Source organism: Gouania willdenowi, chromosome 9, assembly GCF_900634775.1.
Source record: "Gouania willdenowi chromosome 9, fGouWil2.1, whole genome shotgun sequence".
Lineage (NCBI taxonomy): Eukaryota > Metazoa > Chordata > Actinopteri > Blenniiformes > Gobiesocidae > Gouania > Gouania willdenowi.
Window position 1 is genome coordinate 15,413,606 of NC_041052.1, and position 16,219 is coordinate 15,429,824.

General features: G+C 37.6%; 1 protein-coding gene across 2 annotated transcripts in view; it reads left to right on the forward strand.

The window, feature by feature from the left end:
• Window positions 1–16,219, forward strand: part of unc5db (unc-5 netrin receptor Db) — a 290,269-nt gene that overhangs the window by 190,979 nt on the left and 83,071 nt on the right. For both annotated transcript variants that reach the window (XM_028458242.1, XM_028458243.1), the window contains exon 7: window positions 9,094–9,258. In XM_028458242.1, the coding sequence (XP_028314043.1) occupies window positions 9,094–9,258 (165 nt within the window). The remainder of the gene's footprint in view (window positions 1–9,093; window positions 9,259–16,219) is intronic.

Genomic DNA, 16,219 nt, shown 5'->3' on the forward strand with positions numbered 1-16,219 from the left:
CTAGTACTGATAACTTAGCTTTACTGTATATTGTCCCCTGGCTTCTTCTGGTAGTGTTTGTTGATAGTTGTATGCCATACCGGGATATAAATCACTCCTGTATTGAAATAAAGACATTTTTGTCATCGGACAAACAGGAGGCGGACGAGTTGTTTTCTGCCATTTCAAGATTGCTCCCGTTTATTCACTACCGCTAACGTCATCTGTGACGTAAACCCGACTTCCCGAATGAAGTGTGCAGGAGTAGGGGGTACATGGCGTCAGCTTAAAGGTCTGAAGGGGTACGGGTACTGTGAAATGTTTGGGAACCACTGACCTAAAGCATGCAGGACTGAGGTTCTCAACGACTATATATCCCAAACCTGTCCTAAACAAGCCCATAATAGTCACACATGCATTTGCTTCTACACTACAAGTCGCCTCCCATACGTGGACATTAATATTCTAAATGGGCCTAAAATGTGTAATCGAAATCCTTCCTCTTTATGGCGATAAGAGCAGGAAATGCAATCATTGCACCTTTAGAGTTCTTCATTACAAAATTTGAACCAATTGTGTGTGAAAGTCATTATTGGAAGAAAAGTTTTCTCATGAAGAGAGCTGCCCTCTAGCTCAGCACAATAATGATCAACTTGGCTGAGCACTTTATTTCTTCCTGCTTTATGTACGTATCTAATAGATATATGTAAGACAGAATCAAAAATATGACGCTTTAAAAGCATACAGGGACAAAAGGAGTTTTTATTTGTTATTCACAGTCAAGCTTAGTGTCAGGCTGCAGATAGCCTGAAAGTCAGGGTCTTCAAAATAAATGAAACAAATTGCAGGCTTTATAGAAATGAATGAATTCTTTCGTCAGCTCAGATGAACTTGTGATTAACAAATTAGTCATCAAAAGTTCAGTCCAGTGAAAAGTTACTGAAGTAAATTCATTTGTGTGGGATTAAGCTTGGTACTTCAACTTCTTCCCACGGACCGAAAACATGTATTTTATGTTAGCTCGGCAGCCTGTGGAGGTAGCACTTGCTTTGCACCCTGAGGGGCGGATTCACCAAGATCTGAAATAAAGGGTGGTAAACCAGTTTCCTCACCTGCTGCAAGGAATTCACTAAGATTTCAGCAATGATTAGTGCACGTGCAGAAGTGGTGGAGACTGACCTATTTAAATGAGCGTTTTGCTTGTTCAATGTGGAGGCGTGAGTGCACAGAAGCACAAAATGACATTTGAGGAAGTTAAATTGGAGACAGATGGACTTTTCTGTCTGCTACACAAACATTTCATAATGTAGAAAACTAAATAAACAAACAAACAAAAACAAAAAAAACCCACGACTTTAAAACCTAATGATACGTTTTCCCCCTAATTTAATGTGGCTGCTCCGTCAGGTCCTGTAACTTTGCTCTGATCAGTCCATGAAAAACAGGCAGATTTGGACACAAACCGTCCTATTGATCTGTTGACACCATTGATCTGAGTTGATACAGCAACACAGTCTGTCAATCAGTCTGCACCATTTAAAGATGATCTACTGATCATCATCCAGCAGGTTTGAGCTCCAGTAGCGCTGTGTCACCACACTGTCATATGTGTACATTGTGCCATCATGAGTCCATGATCTGGATTAAATGATCCAACTGTAACAGTAAACTGATAATTAATACAAAGAACTCACTAAAATGTCCCGCCCCCATCCTTGCTGTCACTGACCAGATCTTAATGAAGTGATTTGAAATTCAATCTTCATCGTGAGATTGTTCTTTTACTTCTTCGGGCTTTGAGCATTTTTCTAATAAACCGATCTGCTAAAGACCTGTCAGATGGTAAAGGTTGAAATTCCATGAGATATCAGCAGCCTTGGTTTCACGTGGTCTCCAGGCTCCCCTTTCATTGTTTTCTCTTATTAAAAGAACATATGCTAATATTCCCCAACTCAGTTATGGCTTCATGCCTTGTCACCTCTGTGCAGATGCTGTCTCCCAATCTCAACCTGTCAGTCATCACATTGTGTGCACACAATAACGTCCCAAAGTATTGTTTCATTTTTCAGGAAGTGTTCGTTAATTTGAAGTTTGTGCACTCTTTCGTAGTGGGTCGTACCATTTTGGGCCGATTGGGAAAAGTCTTAGATGTTATGATGTAGGCCTGGGCCATGTTCTCCCTTGTGAGAAAAAAAAAAAGCCAAAAGCCAAAAGTGGCTCATGTTGATATTGTGCAAATAGTTGTTAATAATGTGCCTATGTTGCATTTTGCACCAGTGACTTTGAACCAGAATTCCCTTTCAAGTAAAACTTTAGGCAAGGCAAATCTATTTGTATAGCGCATTTCATACACAAGGCAAGTCAATGTGCTTCACATGATCAAAAAGTGCAACACAAAACATTCAACAGCTTAAAATAAAAAAAAAGAATATTAAAGTTTATTGAGAAACAAATAATATCAAGATTTGTGGTGGAAGTGTATGATTTGGTCGTGGCATTTTCCAATCTGAAAAGGACAATAAAAAACAAAAAAAATTGCGTTTATTTTATTTTCATTTTAAAATTCACATATAAATTCAAGGTATATGATTCATAATGTTCAAAAAGGGATAGACACAACTTTCAAAATTGTAGTTTTCTGCTTTATATTGTGTGACCGTAGTTTGCCATTTTCAAAGTAAGAGCGCGTATGAGGACGTTGCTGTGCAGGAGATAAAAATCATTTTGGTGCTGCTGTGTAACAATAAAAGAATGTGTCTCAGGGAAGAGGACATGATTGCAGGAAAACCTCTTCCATCCTCACTTTGGTGTGATATGCTGGCAGATATTTCCATCGATGATAAACCTTGTTTTGCCATGTCAAAAATCACTTCAGAGTAAGGTTCAAAGGGCATTTTAGCCTGAAATAGGGAAACCACAGGTACAAGTGAGATTTTCTCTTACCAGAAACACCGCTCTGTCCTTATACAAGGTCTTACTTTGAAAATAGCAAATTCTGATTGCACAATATGAAAAAAACTGATTTTTTGTTTCCATCTTCTGACATTTTATTCAACCAGTTTTAAAGCTTTGTTTATCCTTGGCCATTATAAAGAACTTGATTTTCAATCCTAATTTTTATTAATTTTTTTTTTTTACATATATTATATATTGCCATTTTAGGAAGAAATACTAAGATATTAGTTTTTGGCCATATCATCTGCCATACAATCAGAGCTTAATTTTGGCCGCATCCTGTTGGAGCAAGATCCAACACCTCCCAGATTTTGACCGGTACTTATGTGATTGGATCCAGCACTTCATTTAAAAAATAAATAACAAATCCTACACCTTTGTTGTTTTTATGCGTTTTGATTGAAGTATTATATTTGGACAGTTGTCTTTTATTGAGTTGAAATCACAGTAAATGCCATTGTAAGCACAAAATTGAATGTAGACACAGAGTAAAGTCAAGCCACGCCCCCTTGCTGTGTCAAAAGTGTGATTTTTTTTTTTTTTGTGAAAATTGTTTCTCTGTAAGCTTGGAAGATGGTGGAAAATGGCTTAAAAAAAATGGCAGTTGGATTTAAAAAGCTTTTTTAAGCCAATAAGTGAAGCTAAGTCTGAGGTACGTGATTCATCTTTTTTTTTTTAATTTTTTTAATTAACATTTATGTTAATTGGTCGTTTGTGTTTACTTGATTTTATTGGCCCATTAAGTTAGCAAAAGGCGCTTTAAAAAAATGTATTCCGTGACATGCTTGTCTCTCTCTTACTGCCGGTGTAGTGTAGAATAAACCTACGCGTGAAAGCCTCCTATAGGCGCATGCACATTAATAGCGTAGTCAATATTTACACGTATACGTACAATATTTTGATACCTTGATATTCCTACTATGATAAACCCAAATTCAAACGCTAACCCTAACCCCTAAATAATTAAAGGAAAGATTAATACCTTTTTTTCAAAATGACGGACGCGCATGCGCACTGTCTACCGTAGGAAACTTTCACGGTAGGTTTATTCTACACTACACCACAATAACCTGATGATTTACAAATTAAGCACTGCCTACAGTGATGCAATGAATACCGTGGTGCATAACTAAAGGGAGTGGAGGATGAACTAAGCTTTTAAAAGTCATTTAAATTAGGTAGAAACTGCTTTAATGTAGACATTTTAACGTAGAATGATTACTGATTTCAATTGGTCATCATTTGATTTTAAGGTCAGATTTTAAGTTAAAATAACAAATTCCATGAAATACAAGTATGGACGATCGTGTCGGGGATTTGGCACCTGATGAGCTTGAAGAAGTAATTGCATATACTGCAGATGTCTTGGAGTTTTCAGCCATTTTGGGGGGTTTAGAAACCATGCAGAGAGCAGCACTTGTTTGGACCACAAAGTAAACCAAACAGACAAGTTCAAACACAGTAACGGAAATAACTATAACTAATAACTGAATGCTAAAAGACAAAATATTATCTCCTGACCTTTAAATATAAAAAAACGAACTGCCTTTTCACATGAGTAAAAAATTGCACTGTTGCTCATAGTGGACAGGTGTCAATCACACAGACACACACCCAGGAGGCTGTTTGCTGACAGTCTGCAGAGCTACTTGATGAGACCTTATTAGGTCCAGGAGTGTTGGAGCAGGGGCACATCTCAAACCTGCTGGATACAATAAGTGGCCCCCGTGGACTGGGGTTGTAGCAAGTAAATTAGTCATCGCTAAAGCTGCGACCATGCTGTTACCAAGACACCCAATTCAAACTCTTCCTCCATCTCAGCTAACTAAGCACAGGGAGGTATTTTTGGTACACCTGGGGCAGCTAAACACCACACCCTAAACAAATATTAATGCTGAGTCATGGTTTAAGTATTCTGACAAAGACAAAAGATAAAAAATTTCCTGAAAAACTTGTAAATGAAACCTCAACTTAACATACTGTTCAAAAAGCAGACAAAATGATTCTCACTGGAGCTATTTCATGGTTCAAGTTTAAAGGTATTGTGGACAATGTTATTTTGGCTTCAACTTCAGGGTGGATCATCATATCTATTGGTCCTCCTAATTGTCAATCATTCTGATGATATGTTTACGTAAGGCTATCGTACATGCTTGTGTCCGGTGCGCATCGGTAACTTTGAAAATTTCACTTACCGGTGGCGAGTCTGACATACAGTAGTGGGAAATCTTCTTTTGGAAGGTAAGCCTGCATGAGCGATGCCTGCTCACACTTGTAAACAGAGCTGTGCACGAGGAAAACTGGGCTCGTGCACGCTCTCTCGCACATGTAGGCATTCCCGCTTGAGCAGGTCAAGTTTTGCGCATGTGCAGAGGGCATTTCTTTTCTATACCTTTAACTAAACCACAAAACAAATGTATTTGAACATGAAGCAGTATCGTGGATTGATTAATGCCCAACAGGACAAGTCACAGTATTTAAGTTTGGCATATTTTGTTCTAAAAATGTAAGTGACTGACAGTTATAATGATAATTCCAAGATTTACAGAGGACTGGTGTGTTATTGCACCCATATAGAAATAACTTGCAAATGTGTGTCTATATCTAAATATATATGTATATGGGCTGTACAGAAATAAGTTTCTGTACAGCCCATATGAAATCAGTAATTCTTCTTCTTACCAGTGAGTGGGTGTTTTTATCCTCAGACGATGTAGCTTAGAAACCACAGTGTTATTACAACGTACACGCTTTTCTTAAAGGTGACACTGAAAAGTTTCTTCATGAAGTCTGGTGATCAAAAGCCAGGACTTTGCTTCAGCTTTTCAAAATTGGACCTTTAGAGGCATCAAATTTGTGAAAATATGACAATAGTGGACTTCTTTCTGATACATGTGTCTCACTGACATTTCAAGCTGTCAGCAATAAAGAACTGGTTGAAGAGGATTAGTGTTTCATGCATTGTGGAGTTCAATCACGAAAAAAGAATTAATTAAGCTTTCCAAAACTTCCTTCTTAAGTTGAGATAAACAGACCTTTTCCTCTGTGGCTCAGAGGCCTCCACAGGAGGAGTGAAGTTCACACAGCCGTTAAAGAAAGTGGATGTTGTTCCATGTCTTTGTGGGAGGATGGAGATGCGAACAAGAGCAAAGTTTCGGCGACTAAGTTTTTTTATTTTATTTTTCTGAGCTGCTCATAATTTTGTCCACATTTTGATGTTTTCCTGGTCAGATGGAAGACGTGTAGATCTGTAGTAAGATAGATGATAGTGGCATCCAAATGCTGTGACCACTAGCATTTTCAGTGCAACATTGAAAATCCATCCACCGTAACGTTTCTGTTCTTTTTAGGAATCACATGATAACGTCCAACGAAACTGGATGACATGTAACTAAAGTGGGATACATACTGTACATAATGGTTTTCTAAATCTGAAGAAATGTTTTATCTGTTACAGACCCCACACATGAAGCTAGCAATCAGGCATAGAGCAGTGTTGATTGTACCATGTGTTGTGTTCTCTGATAATCTCAACACACTTGATTCTGTCTCATTACGATCTTCCTCCAAACCAGAAATCTTGCGTGACCAAACTAGATCCAACAACGTTGTCTAAGGCTGCGTTCCAAGCAACTCAGAACCTGGGATTTTCCAAACTCCTGCCTTGAATGCATCATTGCGTGTTTCTCAGTCTGCTCGTTTCTTGATTGCCAACATTCTGTTCCACGTCACAAATCACGGGGTCGGGAGTAGTGAGCTGTTCCCACACACACACGAGGAGTTTTGGTTGTAAATATTAAACAGTGATTATCAGCCTCGACCTGTCTCAGGGCAAATTATCAGGACAATTTCACTCTTAACACACCTCAGACCACAGAATAATCTAATAGTATAGTTTGTCATTCTCCGTTGGGAAGGGGAAAAAATCAGCCTGATTGTCTTTATGTATGTACTGTACCATCATCTAAAGTGCAATAATGTGATGGGTTGTGTATTACTGCCTCTGTAAACTGATCCAAAAGTGGGTGTAACCAGGTAACAAAAAATGCTATTCTGTATTGATGAATTATTATTATTATTATTATTATTATTATTATTATTATTATTATTATTAATAATAATTGCTAATGAATGAAAATGTGCGATTTTCTGGATGAAAAAGGAAAATAATAAACAATTTATTGATTTTTCAAAATACTGGTAAATGAAGTCTAAAACCAAAAGTTTACCCATTTACCTAATGATATTTTACAAGAAGGCTTATTTTTAACAAAGGAACATTTCTGCCGAAAGAGCAAGCTCATTCTCAGCAGAGAAAAGTGTCACCACAACAAATAAAAAAATAAAAAATCGTTCAGCTGCTAATTTGAAGCCCACGTTTCAGAGAGCAGCAAAGACTTGAAAACGCTGGAATTGGATACAATTGAAGGTTTGCAGATTTAGCGTTTTGTCAAACTGTATTTACTCTTTAGATGAACGAGTTGATTCAAAGAGAGCAAACAGAAACGACATGTCGACAACCAACAGAGATGATTGCAGAAATGCAGTCGGCACTGTTTTCTGTTGCATAAATGCCTCGTCTGCATTTCAATCAGCTGAGAGGGAAAAGCCACAAAGACAGTCTAGCTTTGGGCAGCAGAACGTAACAAAGGAACGATTACCTTCTCCACCACCCACAAGGCTTCTTCGGGCGGCTGCTGCCAAAAATCCTCTGGCGCCATATGGTCTTCCCTGTATTTGTAAGCTAAGTGTGATGAGCTCTTCCGTGATCGGATAATAGAGCATAGCTGAAGAGTCCCAGCCTGCGGCGCACCATCCGGGTTCGGTCGTGTTGCATTAAACTGCATTATGTAAAAAGGCCTGGGGGTTAATGGGAAGGAAATGTCTTTCAAACCGTACTGCCGCACTGCCTTTGTTTACCTAAGTGTGCTTGGAAGAGTTTGTCAAACAGCAATTTGCATCCATCCATCATCTGCACCCACTTCATCCTTGGGTGACTGTAATTAGATTCCCCTCCTTAAAAAAAGAAAAGAAAAGACAGTTGGTGCGTCCCTAAGTGTTGGGCAGCAGTTTAGAAAGTGGTGGCGTTCTGCAGGTTGTACACAATGCCTGATGTCATTGCGTCATAGCAGAAGTAGCCATTGTGAGAAAGTGGCACTCAATAATTAGGATAACTATAGTTTAATCCTTTTGGTGGTGTTTTTCTTCAGATTTGTCTTTTTTAAAAAAGATGATTAGCTTTAATCTATAATATGGTGTCGAGGTTTTGTGCTGTTTGTCCCCTGTGGGTTGCTGTACTTTTGGCTCTCGTAGCAGTGTTTCTAAGTGACTTTATTGCTATATTTTACAACGTTTTACACACCAAAACTGGCCTGGGCTTTTTATTGAGTTTGGCAATATATCACATTTTCTATTTGAGATTATAGAGAAAATAACACCTTTACATCGCTTAAAACAATATATATATATTTTTTGTAGTTAAATAAGCTGTGTGGATTTTCTGTTTAACTTTTTCAGTTATGAGTGTTGAAAAGTCTGAGAGACGTCAATGAAACATTGCTTGTATTTCTGTTTTTTGCTGTGTCACAGCGTCGTTTACACACCTCTCAATTGGCCCCTCAGGCTGTCTTAAAGGGGCCCTATACTTGGTTGCTGAGTGTGCTAAAAACTCCAACTGGGACTTTCCCTAAAAGAAGTCACAGTGTAATGTAAAAAAAAGCCAAAAGTGGTGTTGAATGTTATATTCAGTTCAATTCAACTTTATTTATATAGCGCAAATTACAACAAAAGTCATCTCGAAGCGCTATATGTAAACCAGTATTGATATTTGGCGCTAAGCAGAGTGCTCCTGTTATTCATGCATTCATTATTCTGCTGACTTTTCATTGGAGCTAAAATTGAAAAAAAGAAAAAAAGAAGTCAATAAAATAAAATTAGCAAACATAGAAAACCCTTCAACACACTGTACAGGTTGTGCAAAACAAGATGAGACCTTTTCTCAGCTAAATAAAGGAGGTTTTGGTGAAGGTAGCATCCTCTATCTGAGGTGTTTGCAAATCTTCTCCACATTTGTGCACTATGCTACCTAAAGATGTGTCACATTTCTTTGCGTGAGTCATTCTTTTAAAAAAAAAAACCCCATCTCCTTTGGTTTTGCAGTTGATGGCGGCTGGGATGAGTGGAGCGTATGGACCGTGTGCAGCAACCAGTGTGAAAGGCAGCGGAGTCGGGAGTGCAACTCCCCAGCGCCAAGACACAGAGGCAAGATGTGTGAAGGGAACGCAGAAGCCTCTGAAAACTGCACAGATGGACTATGCACCCAAAGTAAGGCTCTCTCTCCCTCATGCACACACGCCTCACCATTATCATCACTCTCTCTCATTGCAGTCATCACCATGTGTACCGTACACCTTTCTTTGCAACTTGGTATTATATCACAAGCATGTGTTAACAGGGGAGAAGGAGATGAGGGGGGAAATGAATGACTCTGTGGATGGGCACAGATTGCCAGTGCATGATAACGTCAGCTCTCTTTCTCCTGTGCTCTGCTCTCTTGACATAATGCATGTCATGGCGAGTCAAGATTAGGAAGTGCAGGCATTCACCCTTGAATGATACTGTGTGTGTGTGACGTCTAATGTCATTGCACTGTTTGTTATGCACATGCATTGACTTCGACATGTTCAAGGATGCAAACACAAAAGCAGTAAAAAGCCAAAAAGAAGGTTTTTGACTGAATATCATATGATAAACATTTGTAAATTCAGAGGATACAGGATTTAAAGGAGCATAGGGCAGGATTTGTAAAAAAAAATAAACATAAATTTTAAGTATTTTAATGCTAATGGGTGATGAAGTGCTTAAAATCAAAGAGAATGAGCCCACACACATTTCTCCCGATTGCCTTGAACGGATGTGTGATACATTTTGTACTGCTGTTGTGGGTCCGATTTCCCCTCGTATGCGCTGCTGCTGCTGCTGCTGTTACTGCTGCTGCTGCTGCTGCGACTTGGCTGATGGCTACAGTTACACTAGCCACCGTGGTTTCACTATGAATTGCGATTTCTAGATCCTGCTCTATGCTCCTTTAATTTATTGTAAACATATAGTAGATGTCAAAAACAGTTGTCTCATCGGGCTGGGCAATATATTGAGATTCAAGATATATTGAGTTTTCTATTTTGGTGATGTAGAAAATTACAATATCGCCAATATATATATATATATATATATTTAGATATTATTGCTTATTTTGTATTAAAAGACTTATTTTAGGAGTCACCACTAGGGGTGGGAACCTCTGGGTACCTGACGATATGATACGATACGCGATACACCGCTCACGATAACGATTATCTCACGATATGACGATACTGCGATTATCGATATATTGGTCAGAAATCAATCTACAATAATCTATGATATAACAAGAAGAAAAAAAAAGATTAAGTGAAAAAACACAATTTTTATTTTATATTTCTGAAAGACAATAGATTGAAAAAGTGTCCTATGAACAGTGTCAATATTCTAGTGCAACATTTCTGTAACTAAGTGTCAACATACCAATGTAAATGAATAAGTATCTCCAAAATAGGGTCTTTCTTACCAGTGATACCATTATAGTGCAATATTCCAGTAAACAATATATTGGTTCCTTCAACAAACAGTGACACAATTTTTTTGTGAAGACCTACCTGCACATTTTAGTGAAAAAGCAAAAAAAAAGGTTTTGAAGAAAAAAAAAAAAAAAAAATCGATACTTAGCGCGAGCATATCAATAATAGATTGCGCGGAAAAATATTGTGATGTATCGTCGTATCGAGATGTCGTCACACTCCAAGTCACCACTTTCTCAACTTCTCAAAACAGCATGAAAAGCACAGTTAGGTGGATTGTTGATTATGTCCTACGTAACCCAGATCTACAACTAAACAAGCCACACTACACTCACACGTGCTTGTCCCTGAGAGAAGAAAAAGCTCAAAGTGACACATATTGTGCAGTGTTTATAAATGAGCCTGTGTGGCATTTTGTTTCAGCAAATTTAACCCATAATTGTCTTTCTGGTAAGACTTCATTTGAATTAAAACTATTGTGATTAATATCGTATATCACCATTTTCAGAAAAAATATCGAGATATGAGTTTTGGTGCATATCACCCAGCCCTAGTGTCTCACCATAGATGCATTTATATATAGTGTTCAATGGCAGTTAGTTAATGCAAGTACCTAATGAAGAGCTGTACTCTCTGTATGTGTAACTTTTTATTGTTTTGATGAAAGGAAACAGTATTATGTATGTTGTTGATCTTGACAGACATAAGTAGAACCTTAATTAGTTTGAAAATGTACATAAATGTACATCTGGTTTCAAATAGATCATCAACGTGACCTTGTACCAGCGTGTTGTAGAGAAAGTGGGTTCATGCTGTTTTCTCAATAACACAAATCAAATCGAGTCATTTAAATTGTTTTAGTTTAGTTTATTTACATTCATTTTCTTTTTTTTTACAAAACTCAAAGACACATCATTAGACGACGATGTGTGCTCAGAAGGAGTAGGCCGAAGCAAGAAAGCTTTCCTATATTCAATTATCATTACAAAACATACAAAGACCAACATCAATAAGAGAAAAGAAGAAAAAAGCACTTAAGTACATTTTGACATCACACAGATGTATTACATTATACACACATGTATACATACATTACATTGGTGTTTATAATCTAGCATTTATAATAATTTCAAATATTACAGTCTTACCTACAGTTAAAAAGGAGCTATGGTCATTTGCAGTATTTTCTCCAAAACACCTTTTTCATGTGATACATTGACTCTTCAGGGTAGTACGAGCATACTGTACTTTCAGATTAAACATTCCCCTTAGGCTACCTTATCTCTCTATTAGCAACTTTTGTGTAGAGGAAGTTGGTTATTTCTTTTTTTTTTTTTTTTTGCCAAAGCAAATGGATACGAGCCATCACAAAAAGCTCCTCAGCACAATATCAGGTCCTTAACTATGAGCTAAGGGTGAGTCACACTGTCGATCCAAGCCTGGCCGAGACATGTTTGACACGTGTAGGCTTAGCAACACATGGCTGTAACATTTGTAACGTACGTATGTACAGTACAGTGTGAGAGTCCTCCAAAATAAAAGTGGACATTTGCGAGTGCTGATTCTTCTTAAATTGCATCCAAAGAACCATCAGTTTTTAAAGTGCGAGTCATGTTTTTAGGCGTTTTCTCCAACGCAGCGTATACAGTTTGTTGTATATGAACGTGATGATGTGTGTGAGGGTATGTGGGCCAGCTGGGGGAAATGGGTGGGGGGCATTCCTGCTTCGGGTAAATTATAATTGAAAATGTATTACAGTTCTCAATTCTCTTGCCGTTCAGATAGTTGATAGTTGTAATTGGAATTGGCATAAAACTGAGGAAACCATGTTACAGGTCTATGGCTTACACACATGTTGTTAACAATTATTAATACATGTTTCATATTCAGTTTTCCTACCACCGTGAGTGAATCGTCACACGCGTACAGGTGGTAAGGGTTAGAAGAGTTAGGGGTTAGTGGGTTAGAGTTAGGATATAATAGAATTTATTTAAATAGGGACGGTACAGAGATTAACAATACTGTGAATGTAACTTTTGTTTTGTGCAAAGAGTTTATAGCTATTGCTAAATTCCATCTCTTGTCCATATTTGGGCTTTTACATAAGACATTATAGTCAATGCATTAAAACGTAAATGTAAAGATGCTAAAAATATAACTAGGGGTGTCCCGATCTGATATTGATATCGGATATTGCTCCGATATCAGCCAGAAAACGACTATTGGATTTTATCGGACTGCATCTACAATCTCCGATATATCTTATATGATATTCATTCAATTGTAGAATACTATAGATATTATGTTGAAGGTTAAAATGTATGTAACCAATTGTTTAATAATAATAAATGGGTCAGTTTTTCTCAGACATAATGTTGCTGACTTGTTCTCTGTTTGACTAACATCACTTGATCAAACCTTTTTTTTTTAACATTTCACACTACAAAATAAGTCATAAAAGTATCTATGATTCATGCTGATATCGTATTGTATCAGATTGATATCGGCCAATACTCAAGGCTGCAGCATTGGTATCGTATCGAAAGGGAAAAAGTTGTATGGGGACATCCCTAACTAACGTACAAACTCAAAAGCACACACAATCATCCTATAAATGGCTATAAATGAAGAGGATACACAGTACACCAACATAAATACTGTATGAGATCATAAGTAAAGCAATTTGGTCACATATGGGCTGTTTTTGAGCACTATATAAATAAAAGTTAGTAGTACACACCCTGGTGTAAGGACTAGCTCTGGCATAGAGCAATAGTAGTGAGGAGTTTAAAATTCTTCAGAAACTCACAGTTTTTTTGTTTTAAATGTCCAAAAACTGGCATAACATATTTGTAAAGTGAATTACATACACAAGGCAATTCAATGGGCTTCACCTACTGAAAAGTGCAACATTTGGAAAGCAATAAACAAGGTTTAAAAATCAATGGTAAAATCAGGGAAAAAAAAGAAATTTGGAACATTTTACTATTATCTTAAAATTGAGTAAGACATATTTTAAAGTGTCCCCTGCAGTCTGCTCATTGACCTCTAAGGGGACAATTTGTCCTTTCTCTATTGCAGTGGTTCTGTAAACAGATTTCAACAAAATGGGTAAAAAAAAATGGAACCGTAACCAAAAAAGGTAAGAAACGTGACTATTCGTCTTAAAAACTCATACGAACAACATAAAAAGTGCAATCGTAAATTATTAGTAAAATTATTATAAATAATAAAGACAAAAAAATACTACTGCTTTAATTTGTGTGTCGTAATACTTTGAAAACCTGGTTAGCAGAGTGTCGTGACATTTTCTCGTCTGTGATTTTTTTTTTTTGACAGAAGTGATCAATTTAACTTCTTAGAGGGGTTTCACTTCATAGGGTGTAACACGATTTCAACGAAGTGGGTAAAAAACTGAACCTTTATTAAAAAGGTGACAAGTGTAACTATTCTTCTTAAAGACGTACAATAGCATAAAACGTGCAATCACAAGTTTTAGAGCAGTAATAATAAATCATATAAAACAAAAAAAACATTTGGTGTTGGGGGGCATTCTTGCAACCCCACTGTCAAGACGGCGTGCCCTGAATTTGAAAAATATTGCTCTAATTTGTGTGTGTAATTTGTGTTTTGTAATACTTTAAAAACCTGGTTAGCACAGTGTAATGACATTTTCTTGCCTGTGATTTTTGACAAAATCTTACAGAAAAATACGGGATCAATTTAACTTCTTCAGCCCTATTCACACGGGATTAGTTTTACCTAGGGACCACATGTGATAAATAAATGACCCCCCAAAGTCTGCTTTTTATGTGGCGCATTCGCAAGAGATAACCGAAGCCTGAGGATCTGCTGAAATTCACGAACGTCTGAAAATGTGAAACAGTGTGTGAGTTGTAGTTCAAACAACTTTGCAGGCTTTTGACCACAGCTAGGTGCTGTGGTACTGCTAGCGCTAGCCAGCTGTATTAAATAGAAGGCTACGAACAAAGCACGTGATCTACCATTTGCTTCTGATATTGCTCCTTCTCTTCAGCCTTCTCTTTTTGTTGCCGTACGTTATATAAGATTTTCTAAACACTCCAGTGCAGCCTCCATTCTACGGCAAAAGTAAATAAACATGCGTCCCGGTCACGGTCTGAGTTTACCTCGTACTGAGATCGATTATGAGCATATATGCATCTGCGTACTACTGGAAAATGTATTTGTTTATTTTTGTTTTCAAAGTGAACAGACATGTGTTTTATTAGTTTATTGGATTAGGTTTGGGTTAGGGTTAAGGTTAGGGTTGCATGCACGCGTATATGCTCATAATGGATCTCAGTACGAGGTAAATTCAGACCGTAACACCTGAAACAAAACAGCGCGTAATCACGCATCAGACCCTGCCCATTTCTGTCCAAATCACAGAGAGGCCTATTAACATTGGATTTGTACCCAGATAGCACGCATACGTCCTGCCGATGTCGGCCTCAGATCGTGCGTTGGCATTCTACTCTTTCCCCCCAAATCAGTGATACCACTTATAAAATTGTAGAACTGTAAAATGTCACTTCCATGAAGCTGTTTTTGTGCTGGGGCTCTTTTGGCTATGCTGCTGAAAATGCATTCATGATCATGAACTGTCTCTCTCTTTATTTTGTCCACACATAAAAAGCTATTTAGTGGTAGTATATCGGTTTTTTTCTTGTTGTTGTTGTGATATTGCCATATTCCTATCAGATTTAAGTAAATACTCGACTATGGATATGGAGATATTTGTACTAATTGAATGATCCGAGCTAAATAAAGGTTAACATAAACTGTAGAGAGGCCGCGCTGAGCATCTTTAATCCAATCTTTAATCGGCTAAACACCGCTACGTCTGCCCAATGAGCAAACGCTCGCCGATGCAATTTCATTCACCGTGCCTACGTTGGCGAGATGTATGTGTGCTATTAGGGTAACCCTAGGGTAGACCTCGGAGTTCAGCAAAATATTTTAGGTAATTTGTGGGGGAATTTTTACTTTACAAATTACTGACATGGCCGATTCACACGGGATTAACATCACAGACATTCTCTGCAATTATTACAAATCGCATGTGGTTGCTAGGTAAAACTAAACTCTTTAGGGGGTGTAACAAATAATCAAATTTTTCTATTGTTAGTTCATTTACTCATCCAATTTTCCATATATTCACTCATCCATGATCGATTCATTTTTCCCCCCGTCTTGTTATTTTTCTTTGACCAAACTCATGCATGCCTTAACAGGTGGTTAGTTACACAGAGGGTTGCACAACACTGTAGCTTCTGATAGTCGATAAACATCAATTTATTTGGTTTTAATCTGAAATGATTAACATAAACACGTGATTTAGATTCTTTTGGTTTGATATTTTAATGAGCTTGGATTTTAAAGGAGGCTCATCTGAATGATCCTATTAACATCAAAAGAAGCCGTAGAGTAGATATTTTCCATGATCGTACTTTTGCTCTCAGTATTACACGTTTAGTGCCAGAGGTGAGTTCAACCCCTGAAGGAATAATCAAAATCCTTTCTTCAGACGTCATTAGCCTTCTCAGTTAGGCCTTTGATCATTGTGCTTCCACTACCTTTAACTACACCAGTAGGAAGCTGAAGTGAACAATCCTTCCTTCCTGGTCATTATCAGGTCTGTACATCGT